General features: G+C 30.5%; 3 protein-coding genes across 3 annotated transcripts; 1 reads left to right on the top strand and 2 right to left on the bottom strand.

The window, feature by feature from the left end:
- Window positions 1–825: 825 nt before the first annotated feature.
- On the bottom strand, window positions 826–10,062 carry LOC108326799 (rhomboid-like protein 15). Its single transcript, XM_017560364.2, has 13 exons — window positions 9,759–10,062; window positions 9,237–9,402; window positions 7,376–7,679; window positions 6,965–6,997; window positions 6,788–6,879; window positions 6,615–6,688; window positions 5,220–5,311; window positions 5,054–5,123; window positions 3,653–3,831; window positions 1,849–1,897; window positions 1,695–1,751; window positions 1,175–1,249; window positions 826–1,073 (listed from the first exon to the last, which is right to left on the bottom strand). Exons 1-13 carry the CDS (start codon window positions 9,798–9,800, stop codon window positions 1,068–1,070), a joined length of 1,239 nt encoding a protein of 412 aa, XP_017415853.1. The 5' UTR covers window positions 9,801–10,062; the 3' UTR covers window positions 826–1,067.
- A 3,060-nt stretch (window positions 10,063–13,122) lies between these two features.
- On the top strand, window positions 13,123–17,111 carry LOC108329137 (eukaryotic translation initiation factor 3 subunit C). The gene is made up of 4 exons (XM_017563196.2): window positions 13,123–13,247; window positions 13,390–13,441; window positions 13,549–15,351; window positions 15,991–17,111. Exons 2-4 carry the CDS (start codon window positions 13,418–13,420, stop codon window positions 16,984–16,986), a joined length of 2,823 nt encoding a protein of 940 aa, XP_017418685.1. The 5' UTR covers window positions 13,123–13,247; window positions 13,390–13,417; the 3' UTR covers window positions 16,987–17,111.
- Window positions 17,112–19,265: 2,154 nt separating this feature from the next.
- LOC108327645 (uncharacterized) lies at window positions 19,266–22,535 on the bottom strand. Its single transcript, XM_017561330.1, has 2 exons — window positions 21,606–22,535; window positions 19,266–19,910 (listed from the first exon to the last, which is right to left on the bottom strand). The coding sequence occupies exons 1-2, from the start codon at window positions 22,533–22,535 to the stop codon at window positions 19,266–19,268; spliced, it is 1,575 nt and encodes a 524-aa protein (XP_017416819.1).
- Between the last annotated feature and the right edge of the window lie 3,059 nt (window positions 22,536–25,594).

Here is a 25,594-nt window from a genome sequence, read left to right as displayed (position 1 = left end):
CGCAAATTTAAATTGTGTATTTTAAGTTAAATTTTCAATAGTTTTATTTTTTCTTTTTAAAAAAAAATAGTGTATTGATTTAATACTCAAAATATTTTCTGAATTTGAGATTCTCCTTAAAATTAGTTTTTATTGAGTCACCGCGAAATACACAATTTTCTTTGAGAGTCTACATCTCTACTAATTTGTCTGCTATAGAATATTGAGTTGATAGTACTTTCATTGTTATAAATATCCTGAAATTGCAGTCTAGAATAAAACTCTGAAATTTTAGACGATGGTGCAAGATGCAGAATGTAAATCAATCAAATTGGCGAATGACGATTATATCCTTAGTTCACAATCTGCTAAAAGTTTTTAAAAAATTATAAAATAAAGAAATGTTATTTTCATAAAGTAAAGCTATTATATAGTTCATTTTTTTCTCTAAAAGTTAAACTGCTCAACATATTCATTATTAAAAAAACATTATTGACACATTCCATCATAATTCTCAATAAAAGTCATTTGCTGTGAATTATTTATTAAATGTGAATCCTGATTAACATGGCCAAAAAAAATTATTGAAAATGAGTTCTTGGGTAGCACAACAAATATTTTTTTTTTCATAAATTAAACCAATATCATCGTAGGTATCGTATTTTTTTAAGTCCATGGCCAAATTAATTAAGTTGTAACACTAGATTTGTGTTTTTCTACGAGCTCAACAATAATTAGTAATTTAGAAATGGATACAAGTTTTACTTCTCCCTCACTGGCACTAGAAGCATTATCTATGTAGGTGTGTATAAACCTACTAAAGTGGAAAATCAAAAGAGGGGAAAATCAAAGCACAACCATATATTTTAATTTTTTCAATTAAACAAAATATTCCTGAATATTGCTTGTATAATTTACATATGTTCAATTCTGCTAATTGGAGTTTGCATGGTTATGAGGTGTCAAGGAACTGTTAGTGGTAGGTAGGTTCCAAAGATTAAACAGACAGTAATTGAACAAAGTGCAGCGACATACTCAACTAACAGTGTCAGGGAAGTCTCTACGAGAATCCAACAGAAGTTTTCTTTTCAACTCTGCAAACGAGCCCAAGAATTTTTAAAACAGGATAAAAATAAATAAATAAATAAATATGTAAACGTGAAGAATTATAGATAAAAAAATGATGAAGTAGGACCTGCTGGCTCATGAGTATTTCCACTGCAACATTGATATTACCATCAGCAGCTGCAAGCGCCACTTCCACTTGCGTCTGAAACAGCCAAGACAATTGCATTAAAAATATAGAGCTAAGCCTTAGGCTCTAATGTACATTTGATGCACAAGCATCGGAAAGATATCTCACTAGATCTGAAAAAACAATTTGAAGGGTAGATGTTTTATTTCAGATATCACTTATCAAACAAACTTTGACCTATTCAGCCAAATTCAATACACATACATACACATCACTCCTGCTACAGTGATTAGGTTAAAAATAATATCGATCTTCATAATGATACCAATAAGAGACAGGAGAGAAGGACCCACAAGGAGATCAAACAAAACTAAATTTAAACACCGGATCTCTTTGAATGAGAAAAAAGTTCTCGGAGGTGCAAGCATAACATGCAAGGAGCCAATAACAAACTGGAATGTTTTAAAAAGTTTCAAGCCATTTTCTAACCATAGAAAAGATAAGGAAACTGATTTTTTACCCTGTCAAAGCCCATTGATACGAGTTTTTTAATCCCTTCTTCCGAAACGACTGCACCCTGCATTTAACGGGGGGAAAACAGCAAATGTTAACCATCCAAATTAACTAAAAGAAAACAGGAGAGTTTCAAACATGGTATGTATGTATAGAGAAACCTGATGCTGTGGAACAGCAGTCGTTGTAGCTACATTAACAGCTGAATGCCTAAATTGAATTAGAAAGTCAAGTATGATCATTAATACAGAAACACAAACTTCTGAATAATATAATTGTAATCCTATTGAAATATAGCAGTTTAACTTGAATAATCAATGCATGACATCTACTGATCTTTGGTATTAATGATTATACATTTGTGTAATTCCCATTTCTAGTTATACTAACGATACGACCTTGTCCGTGTCTACATCTTACCCTAAGCATCACATGTTTATTGAACGGGTAACCAAATACAATACAACCGAGTTACTGGTACCGCTGAATAAGATTAATTTCAATAAAACAGTGATTAAAAATCAAGCTATTTACAACTCAATAAATCATTCATTAATAAACTTTATGGACGACATCAATCAGCCATTCATAGAGAAAGGACTATAAATATCTTTTATATATATATATATATATATATATATATATATATATATATATATATATATATATATATATATATATATATATATATATATATATATATATATATATTTGTTATTCTGTAGATGTTATAAGCTTTATACGTTTGACATGCATAGGTATGTTCTGGTTCGGGCATTTCCCAGTAAAACAAAATTGGGTTCAGGATGGGGGGATAGGTAGTGCAATTCCCACAGTGTCCTGTCCCGCCCGCACCTTTGGAACTTGTCTCTTTTATATTATGTGTTTCAAAGGACTGATAATGGAACTTGTTTACTTAGTACTCTGTTTTTAAATATTGAAAGTTCAAAAGAGTTTCATGTGTTATTATGTGTTTGGAAGAATAGCAACTTAGAACTTACGGTAAAATATTGAAAGTTATGTGTTTGTCTTTATTTTTCGTCTTTATCTTTCAAGCTGAAGCCTACTGATTTGAACCTATTTGCTAACCTTTTACGTCAGATTTCTTGAGTCTTTGTGCAAGGATGCAACGGTGGAGCACCTCATAAGGTCGTATGAAAAAAATAATAAAATTAATTTACAATTTGTGCATAATTACATTTTTTAAAAATGAGACAGGGCGGGGAATGGGGAACCCAAACCTGATATCTGGCCTCGGCAGGGGTGGGAATGATTAAAGGAGTAGGGGACGGGGGGAAATCCCGCCCCAATGTCAGACATATATAAATATATATATATATATATATATATATATATATATATATATATATATATATATATATATATATATATATATATATATATATATATATATATATCCAATAATTTTGGACATAGTTGAATAGTTTATGGAGCCTTTTATTTGCAATTCATCTAATGTTAAACATATTTATGCTAGAAAACTATTTAAAATTGCTTACAGTTAAAATTGTGCTCAAGTATGTGTTATATTTATAGAGCATTTGAATACATATTTATAACTTACTAGATAAGTCTACTCTAATTCTCATGCTTTTTCAATATTAGTTTCAAAGTTATACATAACTACACCAATATGTATTACATGGACTAATTTAATTTAGGCTAGAGAATCAACATGACAACCTAAACTTACTGTTAAATGTTAAACAGGGAACCCATTTACAAGCATGTAACTTATATTGGGTTCATTCAAGTTGAATATTGTCATTCCTAGTAAGGGGAAAAAAACAAAAATTTATCAATCTATGCCTAATACTGTAGGTATTATTCTAGGTTCAAACTTCATAAGAAATGATGATTGAAGTCAGTCAGCATACTAAAATTTTGCTTTAAATAAGCAACCACCATATAAGCTATCAATTATGCTCAAACCATCTCTCGTACCTTCCTTCTGATAACTGATGAGTGTTACTAGGAGTGGATGAAACTAAAGGATTATTGGGACTACTATCCTCCAATAGTCTTTCTTGAAGATTTGAATCTGAATGAAGATGAGAAGGAGCTTGATCTTGACCAGAACCAAGGGTCCTTCCCCTCCCAGGGAACCTACTGTCCTCAGTTGACTGTAAGATAGCACATAACACAATCAAATGTGTATAAGTCGAAGATTACAACTCACCAGAATATAGGCATGAATACATAAAAGAAACTAATTGACAATGACTTGCATTCAGGTAGGGATATAACTTTAACTTCAAACTTCTCGGTTCAATTTGACATAACTGCAATTTAGTGACTACTCGATCATAACAGGTGTTGATAACCATCAGGGAATCAATAGATTCAAAGGCAGTTGATAAACACGGCTTGAAATGAGAAAGGTAATGAGCTCATTTGTTACAATGTCTCGTTAAAATAACGTTTTTTTCAGAAAGTAACCACTTCTTTTAGTATGTCATCTATTTGTTCTAGCTTTTCAACAAAATAACAATTATGAAGCTAAAAAAACCTAAAATGGTATTCAAACCAAAAATTATTTTGAATAGTTTACCCACAAAATCAGATGCTTCCTATAACAAATTGATATTGTGATTGTAAACAAACAAAAATTAGTTTCTTAAAAAATCATTCAAAAACAATTTTACAACATAATCACTTCTTTTTAATTTGTAACAACTGACCTAATGTATCATTCAAGTAAAAAGGCACACTCACTCATGTTATGGAACGTGTCATATTCCCGATAATGAGTGAACTTTCAAAGAAAGGCACATAATTTTTTTTTCTGATACCAATTGGTGATGCCACAACCCTATGGATTATGGGTTTTTCTAAGAACAATGAGCTGTTGAAGATAAAAGATTAATTCATATAAAAGGAATCATCCCAGGCCAAAAACCTGGACACTTGCCAGCTGCTTAAATATCTAGAAAAATCTACTTCCAAAGAACTAGTAGTACTAGTAGACATTAAAAAGAGGGAAAAAAAAAACAATTTGCCAAATAAATGGTAGGTGATAAATATCAGTCCGGAAATTCAAAAAATGACTAAATGCAAGCACACTCTTTGCACTTGCTAGTAAAATGAACAGGTAATGTACACAACCAGGGAAAATACTAACTAGCAAACTTTCATAAAATTAACCCAACATACATTGATCAGATTCAATGATCAGTAGATCACATATACAAGGTCCACATACACTTGTCATGAATGAGTACTAAAAAACAATGCAGTTGCATTCGTTCACATAATGAGCAAAGCAAAAATGACAACCACACCAGCAAATGTCTGATTTTTTGAGAGCCCACCAAAAGTACTAAAAAAATAAGATCACATACATACCTGAGTAGACACTTCCCTTTGAGGCATCAATGAAGACAGGTTCCTCCAAATATTTCCAGAAAGCAAGCCACTACCCCATGAAAGCATAGATTTTAAAATGTGGATTAGTATATATCTGTAGACATCTGTGTGATTTGGGGTGAAACCCATGGTATTTAGTATTTACCCTGTTGAATTTTGGTTTGTATGTGTAGGAATATAACCCGAAGGATTTCCACCCGTGCAAACGATAAATTTTGGACGTCTCACACATGATGACTGAAAGTCCAGAACATACACATTAGTAAAGGTCCACATTTTGAGTGAGTGCATGTATTTTCATAGTCTTTAAAAAGTGGAATTTAAACTTAATTCAATTTTACAAAACTGACCAGAAATATGAGATTTGTTTTCATTTATATATTTTAATTTAGTCATTTTTTAGTCGATGTGAGATTTCCAACACACCTGTCAAGGACAGGACATTTCAAAACTACGGGAGAACCCGATGGTGGGTGACACAATTGCCCTAACAAACTTAACTAGAATAGACTTTTTATGATTTTGATACCATTTTAAGAAAGTGTAATTTAAACTTAATCTCACAAAATCAACTTAAAAGATAAGGTTTGTATCTATTTATATATTATAATTTGATCATATTTCAAAATCGATGTGTAATCTCCAACACATAAAATGAATATCTAGTGGATGCCTTTTTCCATTTTCATTTCTTAATTTTAAAATAAAATAAGTTACTGAGATAAAATAAAAATATATTAATTCACATTCCAGTCAATCATGACATGTTAGCGCATCAGTCTATTTTGTGTTAGCCCCCCGCCATAGGGGAGAATTATTGAAATCAAATGTGCTAACCACTTCAGAGCTAACTACATCAATACAGTTAAAATTTTAACCACATTGATATTTTTTTTATACTTGACAGATTGAGTTCACATTAATTTGGTAGACCAAATACTTTTCACATTTGTACCCTACTCAAGTAAAGTATTATAAAACAAACCCAAAACATCACAGGATTACTTTTTCTAAAAGGCAGAGTCATCAGATAAGAGAATGAAGTTGGTTTGTGTTGAGAACCCCCAAAAGAAATATTTGAAGAATGCTATGCAAGATAAAAGAAACCTAATGAACTTATTATTGGTGAATGGGATTTCTCAATCCACAGAGGGCAGGCCCTTTCTATAATTGAGCTACAGCATTTCCCAAAGGCGACAAGAGATTTTAATAACAACTCAAGAATGAATCTCCCTTCTAACCACCTCCCTACTACTGAAGCTAACCCTATGCCATTACTACTACAACCACTTGAAATAAATTCCTGTTCTAGGGTTCTATCAGTTTATCTCAGTCCAGAACTTATTTCAAAATAGCATACACATAAACTAAAACTATCTATAGTTTGCACAAAAGGGGGTGTTAATAGACAGCATTTGACAATAGGTATTTCATTTGCATTTAGCAGTATCTAAGGCATTCATCTAATATGATGTAAATAAAAATTGAAATGTTTGCCGGCCTGGTGCACTACCAAATCCTATTATAAAGAAATACTTACAAGCCAAGACGAGGATTCAATAGAAGAATAAAAAGTGGTTCCAGGTATGAGGAAATTAAACAATCCATATGTATCTGAAACATCAAGCATAACATCATAAAACTAGAGATAAATGCTTACTTTTTTTGCAAAAGTAAAAAATTAAAACAGAAGGAAAAAGATTGAAGTCTGACATGCAAACCCAGATAAAATGCCACAAAGGTGCCCGAGTAGTGAAACATTTTGCATGAGAAGCTGGAATACTACCAACAAAAAGAATGCATACCTAAACAAAGTATGTTAAATTATCACAAAAGGGAATTATCAAGATAAAAATCAAGACATGAGTTCAATAACAAAATAAAACTCACCACTTGGCAGGCACATTAAACAATCCAAAAACACTGCACAAAAAGTTACCAAATTAGTGAAGCCTTACCAATTGATGATAATTAAATGCAGCATAGCACGTGTATAGAATGTATAGTGTCTTATTATTAAAACTTGTGAAGTAATTCATTGCATGCTGAATTGGTTGGCAAAAGCATACTAATAAAACAGAATAAAATTGTGAAGTAAATCAATGGACAATGATTAAACAAAATAATCATTAGCATCATTCTGAAAACTCGATTAAAAATAGTATATTTCAGTATCTTGAATAGCTTCCAAAACATGGTTTCTGCAAAATTATCTTCAAGAAAAAGGAGATTAGCATAGTAAATTGAATTTTCCCAACAGTGGTGAATTTCTTGCACAACAGCAATATTTATACAGCCAACCTCCTGGATTGAACTCCACTCAAGCTTGTCTCTATAACAATCATTGAAAATAGAACACCTGAGAAGCCTATGGCACACTCATTCATGAGGTAATCATATGTAAGAACAGGATTGTGTGCCACCAGCAGTGCTATGAGCACGTGGAATATGGCATTGCTTGTAGCCAACAAAATAATGACATATAGCAAGCGAACTGAGCCCATGATCCTCTCCAGCTCAGACCCCAAGGGAACTAAAGCCATCATGTTGAAGAGAACATGAAGCAGTGAACCATGGAAGATAATGGAAGTATAAAACCTGTAAACTGCACGGAAAAAAAAATAATGCTGAGCAAAGAAACCAGTCATGTGAATGGGTTGAGTTTTCAGCACCATAATGTTTGTACAAGCTTGTCTAGAGTCCAGAATTCAGCACCATAATGCTCTAACAAATTTTAGTTGGTATTTTTTTAAAAATTCAATTCATGAGATATTTTTATTTCTATATGCCATATAACCATGTAAGATCAATTTCATATAAACATGTAACACTGCTTGGCACACAGAATCCCAAGTAGACAAAAAAGAAAATATGAAAAAGAAAAAGGTGTCACAGTGACACATGTGCACAACCACGTCAAGAAGATAAATTGCCGTGGCCCACCAACATAAGTACATAAAAGAATGAAGAATAAATAAATTTAAATTCTTGGATCAGGAAAGAAGAAACAAAAACAAGGTTCAAATGAGGGAGATACTAAGAATATATGATTGCACATTGAAAAGAAGGACTAAAGGAAGAAGCTGAAGCTGGATGACTTTTCTTCTTCACAAAACAGACCCACAACAATGGCATTTGGCGGTTGTAGAGCATTGGTGATGGTGTCGGCAGGTGCAAATGATACGTCAAATTTGAATAGAGATTTGGGAGTTGCAAGCCTTTGGGGAAGAGTGTATAATCACTACAGTGTGAATCGGAGGGGAAAGGAAATAATTAGGTATTTCAAATCCAGGTCAATGGGATAAACCCCAGTTTTTGTCTTACCTAAAGATTAAACAGGATAAGAGAATCCCACAGTTCCACAGGTATTGTTGTGTTAGGACTTAAGCACAAATGAAGAATCAAACACAGAAGAATAGTTTATTAAATGGAAGAGTCTCGAGACTTAAGTACCACATCTTGTAGTTCATCCTACCCAATGTAGGACTCCTAACTTGACACACTTTTTAAGGTCTGATATCCACAGCGGTTTTCACTCTATCAACATGGTACTACCAATTGTAGCCCAGCCCAAAGAAAACATCAATTGTTAGGACTTACGTAGATAAGGGAGTCAAATACAAAAACCCGATCATTAGATGAGAGAGTCCTAAGGCTTAAGTAACACAACATCAAGTAGTTCATCATACTAGATATGGAACTCCAAGCAAATTGTGATCTTGCAACAATCCAACAACCCAACAATCATGCTCATAGTCCAGATCGGATAGGCCACCATAGAGTGTACAATCACACGATCCCTGAGTATGACCGCAATTCTAATGATGGTGAAAAGAATTGGAAAAATCATAGATACAGATCCTTAGGTGATATATGTATTTTCTAATTTGGAGTATCTGTTGAATAATCAGCGTAACAAATGTTCGCACTAAAGGATTTTGAAAAATATTTAATAAACTCAAAGTGCATGTTTGATCCAATTTGGTAATGTGGACAGGCATGTTAAATTGGAATCAACTAGTGATAGCTTATCCGTCTTCTGTGAAATTGACACAGAAATTAAAGGTTACCCACTTCTTACAAGCGAATCCAAACACAATGTAATTCTAATTAAAGAGCAACACCAAAAGAACTGTGTGTAAGTTTGGTTAAAATAGTATACCTTGAAACCGTGACACAACAGCAGATGGCAAGAAGCAAACCTCAGCAAAGGAATCGTATCCAACCAAAAGACAAACCAAGTAAATGACTCCACAGACAACCACCACTGCAGAAGTGAGAAATGGAATGTTTTCCCACCATTGATTCATCCTAGTAGGCAACCCTGCCTGTGTCAATTAAGCCATCAAGGTCAATTAACCAGAATAACATCAATGAAGGAAAATATCTAGCTAACCATTCTACAACAACACTTAATATAATCAGCAAATCCCCAACAGAAACGCAGCGAACTTTAAATTTCGCAGTAAAGAGTTTTGTCACTTTATCTGCAGACAAAAATCATACAAAATGGAATCTATAGCGAAACAATGTCCGAAATTATCTCGGTCCCGAAACGAGGATTTTCAGTTCAGCTACTAGGATGAATGACGAGTGTTGAGTGAAGTGTGTTGACACTGGTGCCTCAAAATTGCGGCAGAAACGAAGCGAGGATAGAAGAAAACAGGGAAATGGATTATATTACCTCAGAAACTATGTTTGGTCTCATATTTCGGGCTCTTCGCATGCAACCAAGTTTGAATTCGCAGCTTTGGCTCACTGCTCTGATTAGCAGTCACAGATTTGGTAATCTTTGAACTTCGATTCCGATAACCGGTTTTGGATTTGATTTGCTGATTCAGGTTTTTTCTCTTATGAATTCTGACCCCACACTTGACTCGCGAAAGCCGTAGAAACAACTTCTCTTTTCCTCACTTTGTGGGATGCGCGTTCCGATTTTGCAGTCTCACCAACCTCCAAACAAAAGGCCAAGGTTTATAATGCTTTTCGCCATCCTTATTTCTGTTAGTTTGTATAAAACTATCAATTTATTTATTTATTATTTGACTATAGGACGGCGAATAAAGTATATTTATAATTATATAGTTAATTACATATTAAAATTATCGTAAGTATAAATTATAATGTTTACTACTACTAAATTTTAACTAGTTTTATTATCTCACTAAAATAAATAAATATTTTACGGCATTATAAAATGAGGACCTCTTTTATTAACATTTTAATGTTACAAAAAAAAATATTGTCTATGTCAATAAACATTGTATATTCTGTCTGTAAAATAAATTATCCTTGTTTATAAATTCTAAAAGGATGTTTTTTTTCTAAAAAAAATAATAAATGTTTCTTATTTTATGAATACAATACAATTAAGTAATGTATTGTGATAAAAATTATCATTATTGAATATTTAACTATAAAAATTATAATAAATAAATAAATAGTCTTAAAAACGACATCAAACCAACTTATAACTTTATGTCGTGTCCAATCAAACCAACTTAGTACTATATGGAAAAATCCTTAAATTTAATAATAATGATCGTTACAATTCACTCGAAATAAGTGGTGAGAATTTTTGTAACAAAATACAATATTATTATGATGATTGTAATTAAAAATGTCATAGTAATTGAATTTTAATTCATAATAGTTTATTTAATATGTTAGTCGTATTTTATATATTTCAATGTGATCTAGATAGTTAAATTTATCATTGCCATTTGAATAGTTTGTTGTGAAAAACTGTAAATATAAAACACATACATGCTACGTATGTAAATTTGTACATAAGAGATTAAGATAATAACATGTAATTAAGAAATACATGTATAGTCGTGAATAATGAGGAATTGGACATCACTCACACGCAGAATTTAGTAAATTCATTTTTTGTAGTGTAGTGTAATGGTTAAATATCACAAAATGGTGAAGGATATTAGAGTGAATGTGTTTCTCCTAAATTGTTTGTGACTTTTTATGAATGTAGTTTCACAAATCTCAAAAATATTTTAGTGTTGTGAACCTTATTAAAGGTGAGAATATTAATAAATGATATGGTTGTCAGCCTACTATAATTCTTACTGAAAGTTTCATTTTCATTTATTATTATAACTGAATTATCTTTATATATATATATATATATATATATATATATATATATATATATATATATATATATATATATATATATATATATATTAGATTCATAGATTCAAAAGAAATTCGTATATTCTTTATATATAAAAATATAAATCTAAATTACATATCACGATAAATGTAAATCACATGAATTTAACCATTCCTGTCTATGGAGAAGAGACAGTTATAAAACTTATGAAAAAAAAAATTGCTATCAAAAACAACTTTATGATATAAATCAATATTCAATTTTGTATGTATGAAATAATGAGTCTTTAAACAATTAACAACAATGAATAAAAGAAAATATCAAATTACATGGTTACGATATTCACTACTACCTTTAATATCAACTTATTCCCATTATCAATTGGTTTATCTCTTGGTTAAAAAGACAATCACATGTTATTATACTTGGTATACTAGGTTAAATATTATATTTATATTTTTTTTTTTACTTTTCACTCATTTCACATTTTAAGGATATATATGTTTTTTTTTTCAAATTGATCATTAATTTTATCCGATTTTATAATCACAACAACAAAACTAAAATGAAAAGAAATATCTTGAACTTAATTTACTCATCACGTGGAGGAAAACTCTTATCAATTGTAAAATTATCGATATAATCTTTTTCGTAAATTTCATTTATAAAAAATGATATTTACTCGTGATTTCGTAAAACTTAAAGAATAATTTTTCATCATAGATACTAACACTTTAACTTCGTACAACATGAGCATAAAATACTTCACTTGTTTTATAATAAAAACTAAAATGAATATCAACTCCAAATTCATAAACCACATTTCAAATTTACCTTAAGACAAATTGGATTTAAAAATGACTAATGATTCTTTGACACACCTAAATTTTTTACATTCATTTGATACTATCCTTTCTTACTTTTTACTATTTATTTTTCTTGAAAAAATATAAAAGTTTACATTTTTATGACCATTTTAGTCTTGTGTTCTGTGTCAAATGAATGTAAAAATGTGTCATGATACCATTACTCTTTCAAAATCCGATTACAAAAGTTGTGCTTAATGAATTTTGAAATGCAGTTACCAAATGCTTATTGAAATTCAAATTTTGTTAACCAAAATCTGGTTCATGGAGTCTACCTAATTTCAAAATTGGTTACGAATATCTTATAAGATTTCAATATTTGGTTATGATTTTGGTAATTCGAAATCCTGTTAATAACAAATCCAAACAAAATTGAAATTTTAAATCTATTGATATTTTTTAAAATTGGATTTTCAAATCTGATTTATGTATTGTGCTTATCGAATTTTGAAATTAATTTTTAAAAATGTTCATCAAATTTCGAAATTTGATTTTATTAAGATTTGTTATTCACCAATTTTGAAATTTAATTACCAATTCTGAAAAAAAAAATTCGAATAGAATTTCAAAATTTGATACATAAAAAAAGAATAAAAAAAATAACGAAATCTGGTTGATTCTTGTTGGAAAACTCCATACAAAAGAGCGCACATGAAATACATACCTCTATTGCAAACGAAAATTGAACTTTCTTATAGTATGAGTATAAATGAATTCAACCAACAAAAAAAAATGAAATACCATTGCGAAGAAAAAGAACTCCCTTCATTTTTTTAAGATGAGAAAAAATGAACTTGATTTGTGGTTGCATTGGAAGAATAAATAACGGGACAAGAGTATAATAAATATTTACTGCGAGGTGATAACAATAATAAATACTACTTACCTAATTAATTTAATATTTTATATATTATATATATATATATATATATATATATATATATAATTAGAATTATAATTATAATGTATAGGGTTATAATGGGCATGAGTGAAATCGGGGGGGTGCAGGAAGAAGCCCCATGTGATATACTTCGGTTTTATTCATCTCACAATTGGGTTCTGCCCAACGGCCCAAATATTACAAAGCAAACCCTAGGCTTCTGTTTTCGCGTTTCGACTTCAATCCATAGCCGCTTTTGTCTCTCGTTTTCCGGAGCACACGCCAGTTTCAGAAGCGGTAAGCACAAATTCAACGCTGCTGTTTTCGTTTTTCTTCTACGTTTGTTGCAACTCAATAGCTGCAATTTTATCTGAATTGATGCTTCTTGTAAATTCGTCGTGATACAGTTAGAAGTTAACACCGTTACGTTCATTTGCAGATTCCCTACTCAACTTTTTGACTGAAAGATGGCTTCGAGATTCTGGACTCAGGTATTTAGAAAATTCTCAATCTATGTTTTAATTGCTTGCTCCTTTAGGTTGAGGAAATTATCATATATGAAAGCTTTTATTTTTCATTGTTATTTACTGAATTGTAGGGTGGGAGTGATTCCGAGGAGGAGGAGAGTGATTACGACGAGGAGGTTGAAACCGCGACAGGTGAATCTGCTAGTCAAGCAGTTACAAGCAGGTACCTGCAGGAAAATGCTAGTGACAGTGATGATTCCGATGGGCAGAAGCGTGTTGTGCGGTCGGCGAAAGATAAGCGTTTCGAGGAGATGGCCTCCACTGTTGATCAGATGAAAAATGCCATGAAGATTAATGATTGGGTGAGCCTGCAAGAGAGCTTTGACAAGATTAACAAACAGCTTGAGAAGGTTATGCGTGTCACTGAGTCTGTGAAAGTTCCGAATCTCTACATCAAGACGCTTGTGATGTTGGAAGATTTCTTGGCTCAGGCCTTGGCTAATAAGGATGCCAAGAAGAAGATGAGCAGTAGCAATGCTAAAGCATTGAACACCATGAAGCAGAAACTGAAGAAAAATAATAAACAGTACGAGGATTTGATTAATAAGTGTAGGGAGAATCCTGAGAGTGACGAGGAGAAGGAAGAAGAGGAGAGCGAGGAAGAGTATGAGAGTGATGATGAGATTATTGAGCCAGAGCAGCTTCGGAAACCAGAAGCAAAATCTGATTCTGAAGCCTCTCAGTATGATGATGAAAAGCATGATGCTGGTGATGGTCCTTGGGACCAAAAGCTTAGCAAGAAGGATCGGCTATTGGATAGACAATTTATGAAAGACCCCAGTGAGATCACATGGGACTCGGTTAACAAGAAGTTCAAAGAGGTTGTGGCTGCTAGGGGCAGAAAGGGGACTGGGAGATTTGAACAGGTTGAGCAGCTTACTTTCTTAACGAAAGTTGCTAAGACACCTGCACAAAAGTTGGAAATTCTGTTCAGTGTGGTTTCTGCTCAATTTGATGTCAATCCTGGGCTCAATGGACATATGCCCATAAATGTGTGGAAAAAATGTGTGCAAAACATGCTGGTCATTCTTGATATTCTAGTGCAGCATACAAACATATTGGTTGACGATTCTGTGGAACCAGACGAGAACGAAACTCAGAAAGGGGCTGACTATAATGGATCAATTCGGGTATGGGGTAACTTAGTTGCTTTCTTAGAAAGAATTGACGTTGAGTTTTTCAAGAGCTTGCAGTGCATAGATCCTCATACACGGGACTATGTTGAGAGACTCAGGGATGAGCCCTTGTTTCTGGTTCTTGCTCAAAATGTCCAGGAATATCTTGAAAGAGTTGGGAATTTCAAAGCTGCCTCTAAGGTGGCCTTGAGGAGAGTTGAGCTCATTTACTACAAACCGCAAGAAGTTTATGATGCAATGAAAAAATTGACTGAGCTGACAGAGAATGGAGATGATGCAGGGGAGACAAGTGAGGAGCCAAAAGGATTTGAGGAATCAAGAATTCCTACTGCATTTATTGTTACCCCAGAGATTGTGGCCCGGAAGCCCACATTCCCTGATAATAGCAGGACCATAATGGATGTATTGGTATCATTGATATACAAGTACGGAGACGAGCGAACTAAAGCACGTGCAATGCTCTGTGATATATACCACCATGCTCTCCTTGATGAGTTCTCAATTGCCCGTGATCTACTTCTTATGAGTCATTTGCAAGATAGTATTCAACACATGGACATTTCAACGCAGATACTTTTTAACAGGGCTATGTCACAGTTAGGTTTATGTGCTTTTCGGATTGGACTGATTTCTGAAGCTCATGGTTGTCTCTCTGAACTGTACTCTGGTGGAAGGGTAAAAGAGTTACTTGCCCAAGGTGTGTCACAAAGTCGCTATCATGAGAAGACTCCCGAACAGGTACTTTCCCCCTCCCTTTTTACTAATGTTTATGATATGGTGGATATTTTTTGGGTTTTGATCTTAAGATTCAATGCATTCATGGTGATGTGACTAAGAGAGTGGATGAAAGATGTATAAATGCATTTATATTTGTGCTATTTTTCTTATACCATATATATTTTCAAACTTGAAAATCATTTTAAAATGCCACTCCTAGTCATCAGTTAGGCTTTTCAGTGTTACATTTTATAAATTTGTTTAACTGATTTGGTCACAACAATAAAAACTCAATAGTAACTATTTTCATGAGAAACTGTCATCATGTCAATAATGTGTTGCAAAAGAACTCAGAGAAGTGAAGGAATGTGAAGTTGTGATGATAATTTGTTCAGCATGACGTTATTCAGCTGCAATTGTCTATTAGTTCTGCAATTGTCTTGTTACTGTCTGTAGAATATCACGTTTCATATTGTGCCTTTTAACAGTCCAAAGAAATTAGTTATTTCAGTTTTATATGACTGATCAATGTAGCTGATAAATTCTGTTTTGAGGCGTAGTAAGTTCCCATGCATTTTTTTTATGTTGTATTTGTTTTACAATTGTAAGAATTAAATTTTGATATTGATGTTAACATAACTATTTTCGATCCTCTTTCAGGAAAGGTTGGAAAGAAGGAGGCAAATGCCATATCATATGCACATCAATCTTGAACTCCTGGAGTCAGTACATCTGGTATCTGCCATGCTGCTGGAAGTTCCTAATATGGCAGCCAATGTTCATGATGCTAAACGCAAGGTAATTTCTAAGACTTTCCGTCGCTTGCTTGAGGCCAGCGAGAAGCAAACATTCACTGGTCCACCGGAAAATGTGAGAGATCATGTTATGGCTGCCACAAGGTTTCTCGTAAAGGGAGACTTCCAGAAGGCTTTTGACATTATTGTGTCTCTCGATGTATGGAAATTTGTGAGAAATCGAGACACTGTGCTTGAAATGCTGAAAGACAAAATCAAGGAGGAGGCATTGAGGACATACCTCTTTACCTTCGCTTCTTCTTATGAATCCCTGAGCCTGGATCAACTTTCAAAATTTTTTGATCTCTCTGTTTCTTGCACCCATAGTATTGTCAGTAGAATGATGATCAATGAAGAGCTCCATGCAAGCTGGGACCAGCCAACTGGGTGTGTTGTTTTCCAAGATGTTGAATACTCTAGGCTGCAGGCATTGGCATTCCAGTTGACAGAGAAATTATCTATCCTTGCAGAGAGCAATGAAAGAGCAACGGAAGCAAGGATAGGTGGTGGTGGATTGGATCTGCCTCTAAGGCGGAGAGATGGCCAGGACTATGCCGCGGCTGCTTCCGGTGGTAGTGGAACAGCCTCTTCAGGTGGTAGATGGCAAGACCTGGCCCTTTCACAGCCAAGGCAAGGCAGTGGGCGTGCTGGATATGGTAGTGGTGGTGGGAGGTCAATAGGTCAAGTAGCCGCAGGTGGCTATTCCAGGGATCGAATGGGACGGGGCACAGGTGGTGGCTACCAGAGTGGACGGTATCATGATGGAGGTTATGGGAGGAGTGCTCAAGGGGGTTCTGCATTGAGGGGACCCCAGGGCGATACGTCTTCACGCATGGTTAGCCTTAAGGGTGTTCGAGCTTAAAGAAATTAAAATTATCATCCGTACGTCAGTTTTGAGGATTTGACTAATGCACTTTCTGTATTCTTGTATTGTAGACTTTATCTAAAATTTGCATTGAAATGTTTATGGATTTGTTATACACAAAAGCTTATTTTCGCCAGGGTTTATTCTGTTCGATTTTGATTAACCATTATTCTATTTTACATTGAAGAATGGTTCCTAAATTGTGATTTTTGAGTACCAATGAACCTGTCTACATCAATAGCACGGTCAGTGCAAACCATTTGGCTCTTCTCGACACATATAGCGAGAAAAACCTTGGTTTATATTGCATTATTGTCGTAATTTCAACACGGTAGTCAGAGCTTGTTGCATCTGACGTATATTAGTTGAAACTTATACAAAATTTGTGTTTTTTTTTGTGTGAAAATAAATGTTACAGCGAAAATGTTTATGCTAGTCTGTTTAATTGTATGATTCAAAGTGCTTGAATGAGTTGTGCTTCTCTTTTTATTTTTCAGATCTATAAATATTAACTAACGTTATAAGTTTGCAATGACTTGCACTTGTCACCCATTTATACTTCACATTAAAATTACTTGGACTACTACTAAACAAGGGACGGTGTAGCAGAAAAGGAATAGCGTCATACAGAAGCCTAATTCCACACTGATGTAAACACAATCTCGAAGTTTTAAACTAATGGCACCACGATGAAGCCATGATACGATTGAAAATAAATTCGGAGCAAAAATAAAGAAAATTTTAGGAAGATCCTCATCTTGCCTCCTTTATTATACATACGTAGGATATGGATGTCTCCTCTCACGAGTCCTTTTACATTCTTCATCCTGTGATTGCAACGACTTCAGATCATTCAAAAACACTAAACCTATCTTCTAAAACTTGTATATTTTAGTTTATGTAATAAATAATGAACAATAAATTCTTTTATAAATAGATTAATTTTTAATTCTCTTTAAAATATGAAGTATAAAGGTACCTAAATTGATCACCGTAGAGTGGTATTTGATTGATAATTAATCTTTCCTTTATAAAGCACTTTAAGTTTTTTCTTGATTTTCTTTTTTAAAGAGGATGAAGAGAAAAGAATGGAAATAACTAAGGTGTTCGCACATGGAAACCATGACCTTTTATGTAACTTCATTTCTTAAGTTTTAATATTTTAATTTGGTTCCTCAACAAATTAAAATATTGTTTATGGTCTATACACAGTAAAGTTTTTATAATACGGTAAGTTAACACTTTATTACCACTATGACATTTAATGGATTTTAGGGGAGTTTAAACATATAGTAAGTTTTGAAAATCCTCATATACAAATTTCAAATTTACAAAATATATAAGTTGTAAACATAATTTCATAATTTAGTTGAGTAAGATTATATTTAAAATCTACTTCTTAATATAATATTAGAGTTACCTAAAAATTGGTTGAGATATATTGTTAGTTAGGCTTATCATGTCATCTATTATGTGATCATTTTTAAGTATTTAGTTCACAATTGAGATACATATGTCTCAACTTAAGGGAGTATGTTGAAAATTTTACTTTGAATATAAATAAAAGCAAGTTATAATATAAAAGTAGATACAATGTAAGATAATGTTTATAGTTTTGTTCATAAAATTTACATAAATGTTAGTAGTTTTTTCCAAAAAATTATATATTGAATATTTGTGAATGTGGATTTTGAGATGTCGAAGTATATTAAATTTATTATACATTTTTATTTAAACTTATATGTTTTCATTTGTGGGTGTGCTTTCACTTGAAAAATGCAATTATTTATCTATTGTGTGATTTTCTAACATTAAAAACTATTTAAATTGTAAATTTGTTAACAGATAAATGTGATATATGATTCTCTTCCTAACTAGTTAACTCTCTTAATAGATGTTTGTTTTTTAGTGGAAGTTACTATACATTAGTTAATGAGAAAATAATAGTGATGCTAGCAAAACTAACATAAATATAAATAAATTTAGCTACATAAAGTGTATAAATAATCAAGAAAAAAAATATAGATAAGAATAATCAATAATGATATTAGAGTTTAAACAAAAAAGAAAAATAAGCATGTTGTAATTTATTACAAGAATTGAAATCATTTTCCTACATTTAAATATATATTTAGTAAAAGAACATTATGAAAAATATGAATAAAGGTTCTCATTCCATGTGCTCCTTTAGATATATTGTCATAAATAATATATCTAATAATACCATGGAAGTATATCTCATAAGCTTTGTATATTTGAAGTTTTTATGCTCTGCTTTAGTTGTCATCTTCAATATCTTTGTCCTTGACATTATTCTGTGCACCATCCTTGACTTCCATTTTTGAATTATGTATGTTTTGCTCGTCGTCCTTATCTTTGAAGTTATTGTCTTTATTTAATATTTGCTCATTGTCTTCAATAAATTTGCTTTTAGTATCATTCTTTGCTTCATCCTCATTTTTTACACCAACTTCCTCATTGGACATATTTTTGTTGAGTGTTTGAGTGCTTTCTTCGTCATTTGTCTTAGTTGTTAATTCAGCAGTTGCAACATCTTGGTTATTGTCATTCAAGATGTCAGTTTCAGTTTTAGTAGTATCAGATACATTTGTCATATTTGAAGTTTGTGTCCTTTCTTCATGACCTTCATTTTCAACATAACTAGGTTTATTATCTTCATTTTGTGATACATTCGGTGTATCACTCACTTCAACTTTATCTGATGAATTCGCCATATTTGAAGTAATGCTTCTTTCACTATTTTTCATATTATTTTCACCACCTTCCTCTTCACCGTTCTTGGCGTCAGTCTTTACATTACTTTTATCCACAATAGTTACTTTGAAAGGTTCCAACTTAGCTTCAATATCCTTGACAATGAAGCTTAAAGATCTAACATCTCTAGCCTCTGTTAAACGGTTGTTTGGTGATGCCTATCACACAAAACTACAAATTTAAATACTCATTATAATAAAATTTAAAATATGACATCATTTCATAAATAATAGACAACATAAATTATAAATAACAATAATAGTCTAACAATTTTATTATAAATAAGTTTGTAAAATGAAATTAAGATAATTTATCTATTATATTAGCATTGGTCTTTCTTTATGTTGATGAAATGGTCCCAATAAATACATAGATGTAATATATGAGACAAAATATAAAATCTTGCCCTATTAGAATTTGATTGTACTTAAATATCATTGAGTCAAAACTTCAAAGTGGACATAATTATGTTATCACCACTGTTATTTAATCATATACATGTAAAAACTTATTATGTAATTTAGAATATGTATTATGAAATATGCATATTCAAAATTTTCTACCATTGTTTCTCTAAAATTATAAGAATTTCATTTAGAAGGTGAAAAAAATATATAACGTAGGCTAATTAGCATGATTTTTTTAAAATATTTCATATGTAAATTAAATTTATGTAGAAAAAAAAATCAGATGTTTCATATAAAAATGTTATAACTAAAATGGATGGACAACATGCACAAATTATGTTGTAAATAATAAATTATGCTGTAAATAATTAATGTACTTTGTCAAATACAACCATTTAATTATTATTTTCTTCATTGTGCCAATTAAATTCATATGAATAAAAATAAAATAGAATATATAATATTAGTATAATTGATATGAAGCATGCACAAATTACATCACAAATAATTAATATACTTTTGTCAACTACAATATTTAATGTTAATTAGGTTATGTCACAAACTTATTTCACTAGATATGTCCCTAACCTACAATTAATGATAATATTTGTAAGCATTTGTTAGATTGTATCAATATTTGAAAATGAAAAATCTTAAAATTAAAAGCTTTGAGTTTTTTTAAAATAAATAAAATGTAAATGAGTAAAAGGAACGACAATAAATATTTTTTTCCATTGATATGTTATATTCATTTTATTTAACACTACAAAAGACTTATTAAATATCAATTAAATTTAGAAAATTAGTGCTTATATTAACTAAATTAGACATTATTTTATAAATTACAAGTTTTTTATATTTAAAATAGTCTCTGATATTAATAAAAATTATATTTGGTTTGTAAATTAAAATTCAAAATAGTATCTAACATTTACTATCAATATTTTAGTTATTTATTATTGTTGATTTTAAATTAATTTGAAACTATTTTAAAAATTAATAATTTTCAGTTTATAAAATAATGTTTAGACAAGTCAATATATTCACTAATTGTTTCTTTTCTCTAAATTTGATTACTATTTAAAAAATTTGTTATAGTGTAAGGACAATGATTTTCTTCCATTATGCCTTGATAATAGATTACATAATTTATTTATAACAATTCTTTTTGTTTGAATAATTTTAACATATTTTATTGTAAGCTATATTCATGGATAAACACATAGTTTATATATAAATATATTTTATTGGTCTTAAAATCTTATGCATTTAACAATAAAGTTAACAATCATAACAAAAACATAAATTTATATTTAAAGCTTTTACAAGTATAAAATTATTGTTGTTTTTTAAAAATTTAGTTAAAAGAAATAATACTAAATTTTGGTAAAATAAAGTTGTAGGCTCCTTCAACTAATGACTATTTACATGTATACTGACCTGTATAATTTGTTTCACTCGCCGAGTGAGATCATCTCCTGATGCTTCTTTGTAAATTCCTTTAAGAAAATGCCATAAGTGAGAATTAATATCATCTGAACGATGTTTTTCAATCATACATTGTGCTACAGCTGATCGACAACCAATAGCATAAAAAGGACAATTTACAAGCTTCATTGGACAAACAGTTATACAATGTCTGTCCATCTCACGTCTCATAATGTTAGCAGGACACTTTTGTTCACAGGGAATTATCTTGAAAGGACAAGTTGAATCATGGTCATTTAGATGAGATGCGCAAAATCTAGAATTGCAACCCTCATTTTCACATATTATAGATCTAAAGTTGCAATTATCTTTATGATTGACAAGATCTTCTATGTCATTAAAACTCATGTTGCAATGATATGAGTTCTCAAAGTCAACATTTTTTAACAAAGTTTCTGCAATTTTTTCCCTCCTCTCAAGTGTCCAAAACCCATTTACTTCCATCTCTTGAACAAAATCTTCTATATTATCTTCCCTCTTTTCACTTAGTAGCCATCCAGAAACTCGACTAAACAAATTTCTCTTTGAACTTGCAAAGTCATCAACTAGATTAGAAATAATATCATAAGGATGGTCTGATACTTCATCGTCTGGACCACCTTCCAATATAACAGACTCAGCAACAAATGATTCACTTCTTTGGGTAAGATACTCTATCATCTCCTTCCTCATATCAACAGCTATTGAACCGGCCGTCTTAAAGAGATCTCCTGATGTGTTATCAACACAAGCACTAGCTAGACCTGGAAGGAACATTTGTGCCAACTTGTGAACTACTTCTGTATCACAAAGATCACAATGAAACAAAGGACCTCCTTGCTTTTCCTCTTCAAACTTCTCCGGCCCAAGGTCCACATCAATGGTAGGCATGTCCATTGTTGGTAATATCTATACATTAAGGATAAAGTATTACCATGTATTGTTTAACACCTTTGAACTCATTTTTAAATTTCTTTAAAGATAATTTTTGTAATCTATAAAATGACCACTATTAGTCAATTAAAAGATTGTAAGATCTAATTCACAATACTGAATACATATTTCATAAGCATCATCGTTAATCAAGTATAAAAGATGAAATTACATTAATACATGACGATAATGACACAAATTAATTTTTAAAACTACGATACAATTGAAATATGTTTATGTTTGCATGAAATAAACAATTTCTATATACAAAATTTTCAATGTTCAAAAAAGAGATTACAATAAGAACAAAACATACCGACATAAGATTTTCCGATCTAAAATGTTGAATTCTGGTTTTGGTTTTGATTGTACAAGTTCAATATTGAAAGAACATTCAATATTTTAGGTGATGAAAGGCTACAACCTCATCCCCTCACCTTTAATATCAATTCTTTATCTTAACCATACAATTTTACTTTTACTATTTTTTATTTTATAAAATTAGAAATTTAATAGGTCTTGCACACCTTTCAAAAATTTGATAAATTTAACTATTTTGTTTTTGACAAAAATATGATGAAATGAACAAAATAATCTATTATAAATACAAAAATATGAAGGGACGAATTTAGTAAAATTTTTCAGGAAAAATTACATCATTTTTCTTAATTTTTATGTGTTGAATATATCTACAATTTCATAAGAATATATATATATATATATATATATATATATATATATATATATATATATATATATATATATATATATATATATATAATAAACCAGTTAAAAATTAAAATAATAATATATTAATATAGATATTCTAACAACATTTTAACATAATATATATGTCATTTTTTTTATTAACATAGTAAAATGATATTATGCTGTAAAGATTGAAGAACAATGTATCTAAACCATATAACAACAAATAAAAGAGATCAAAAATCAAATACCAGTTCAATCATAATAATAAAAAAAGTGTAGAAAGAAGATAAAATATTGAAACCAAGAACAAATATGGACTAAACGATAACGAACGACCGAGTGAGAAACAGAGAAATGGATTTCAAAACCTATCACATAGGGAGAGCCAAGAAAGAGAGTGGGAATGTATGAATTTCTATTAGGGTTTAACAATAAAAATAGAGTGATAGTTTGGGGGAAAAATAAAAATATATATTTAAATCTAGACACGTGTCAATTATATATATTAGCAAGAGTTGCAATTTTAGGTCTCTACGTCTAATTTATTTAAAAGAGGTTATATATATATATATATATATATATATATATATATATATATATATATATATATGGAATTTATTAATTTATGTAACCTTACTAAATTTTATTGATAAAAAAATATCTACTTTAAACACATGATATTTTAATAATTTTTTTAGTTTAAAATAAAAAATTAAAAAAATAAGAAATTATTCAAATATCTATAATCTTAAAATTTAGAATTTATAATAAATAAGAAACTTTTTTTGTCAATTACATAAGTTAATAAATATATATATATATATATATATATATATATATAGTTTTGAAAAGTGTTACTCGTGTGATTGTTTTTATAGCTATTATTTTGTATTTTTTTTATAGATAGATAACATATTACTACATATATTCTATGTTCTAAAAGTACGTGTGATTACTTTTTATGCCTATTGTTTTGTATTTTTTTTATAGATAGATAATGTATAATTACTATATACGGATTTGATCTATGTTCTAAAAGTTATGAGATCTGAATTTGAATAAGAATGACATGACACGAACGGTTTATTTCTTTCCACAATTCTGATAAAAACAATATATTACATAAAGTTGGTTATATAGTGTGACAAATACAAAGTATATTCTAAATAAAATAAGTAACTAATTTTAATTCTGACAGTAGTGTTCATATTTCAATGAGATTTAAAAAAAATCAAAATAAAATATTAATTATTTTCCTTAGTATAAATAAGTTTAAACTTGTTAATATGTGATACATTTTTATTTCGAGTATTTAGTATTTATTTTACATTTATATCTACAGTAACACAACTATTTTTGTTTAAATCTAATTTATTATTTACAGAGTTTCTTATCTCGCGTCAAAACACCCATATAAAACATTAATTGTTATGAAAAGAAAAGTTGAAGATCAAGAAAGAAATACAAAATTATTTTAAGAATAATTTTTAAAATGAAAGAAAAACACAAAATATAAAAATAAATGTTCAGATTTAAACTAAAATGGCATAGTCCATTAATTTAAAAAACAAAACAGAAAAGTAAAAATATAAATATGAAAACTTGAAATGTAATTGAGTTTTAATGTAAGATAAACGTGTGGGAAAAGTATTAATAATAATAATTGCAGCACTTTTTAATAAAATTTTATTTCAATATATTTTTAAACAATATGCAGATTTCACCTCTTTTTACATTTAGTCTTATTTTTAGATTTAAAAAAAATATTTTTGTGACATTTTTTTATTGTAGCGTATAAAATATTTATGACATGAATGCATATAAAAATCCAAACATCAAATATTAACCTTTGCACATTAAAAAATTTGAGTGAATTTTCAATAAAATTGAATAAACTTAGCAAAACACATTATCTATCTATATATATACATACATGGGTTTGCTGACGCGTATACGCCTGTTTTTCAGTTGGTACATTTTAATAATTTTCAGTTGTTATATATACATATATGTACCGGATTTTAGTAAACAAAAATACCCTTATATGGATTATAAGTTTTAAGGTTAAGAGTATTTTAATAATTTTCATACTAAAAAAAGAAATTCTCAAACATTTACTCACCTCTCTCATTTCTTTCAATTCTTTCTCTTTCATCTCTCTCACCCCAACCTTTTCTCACCCCAACCTTTTCTCTATCATCCCTATTGTAGCTTCAATTGAAAAATTCACAAACACTTGCCTAACCTAATCCATCTTCCTCATTTATCCAATTTGTTTCTCTCTTATCTCCATACTCTTCCTCATCCACATA

The sequence above is a fragment of the Vigna angularis genome, chromosome 2 (genome assembly GCF_016808095.1).
Source record: "Vigna angularis cultivar LongXiaoDou No.4 chromosome 2, ASM1680809v1, whole genome shotgun sequence".
NCBI classification, from domain to species: Eukaryota; Viridiplantae; Streptophyta; class Magnoliopsida; order Fabales; family Fabaceae; genus Vigna; species Vigna angularis.
This window is presented reverse-complemented; position numbering and strand designations above follow the sequence as displayed.

What these genes read in the sequence shown, in the direction of transcription:
- LOC108327645 (XM_017561330.1), bottom strand. Translation starts at nt 22,535, where the DNA reads ATGGACATGCCTACCATTGATGTGGACCTTGGGCCGGAGAAGTTTGAA. An exon ending in AACAAATTATACAGGTCAGT is followed by an intron (nt 19,911 to 21,605) that starts ATACATGTAAAT and finishes GCATCACCAAAC; the next exon opens with AACCGTTTAACAGAGGCTAG.
- LOC108326799 (XM_017560364.2), bottom strand. Translation starts at nt 9,800, where the DNA reads ATGCGAAGAGCCCGAAATATGAGACCAAACATAGTTTCTGAG. An exon ending in AGTGGAGTTCAATCCAGGAG is followed by an intron (nt 6,998 to 7,375) that starts GTTGGCTGTATA and finishes CTTTTTGTGCAG; the next exon opens with TGTTTTTGGATTGTTTAATG. An exon ending in CATCAGTTATCAGAAGGAAG is followed by an intron (nt 1,898 to 3,652) that starts GTACGAGAGATG and finishes AATTCAATTTAG; the next exon opens with GCATTCAGCTGTTAATGTAG.
- LOC108329137 (XM_017563196.2), top strand. Translation starts at nt 13,418, where the DNA reads ATGGCTTCGAGATTCTGGACTCAG. An exon ending in CTTCGAGATTCTGGACTCAG is followed by an intron (nt 13,442 to 13,548) that starts GTATTTAGAAAA and finishes ACTGAATTGTAG; the next exon opens with GGTGGGAGTGATTCCGAGGA. An exon ending in ATGAGAAGACTCCCGAACAG is followed by an intron (nt 15,352 to 15,990) that starts GTACTTTCCCCC and finishes ATCCTCTTTCAG; the next exon opens with GAAAGGTTGGAAAGAAGGAG.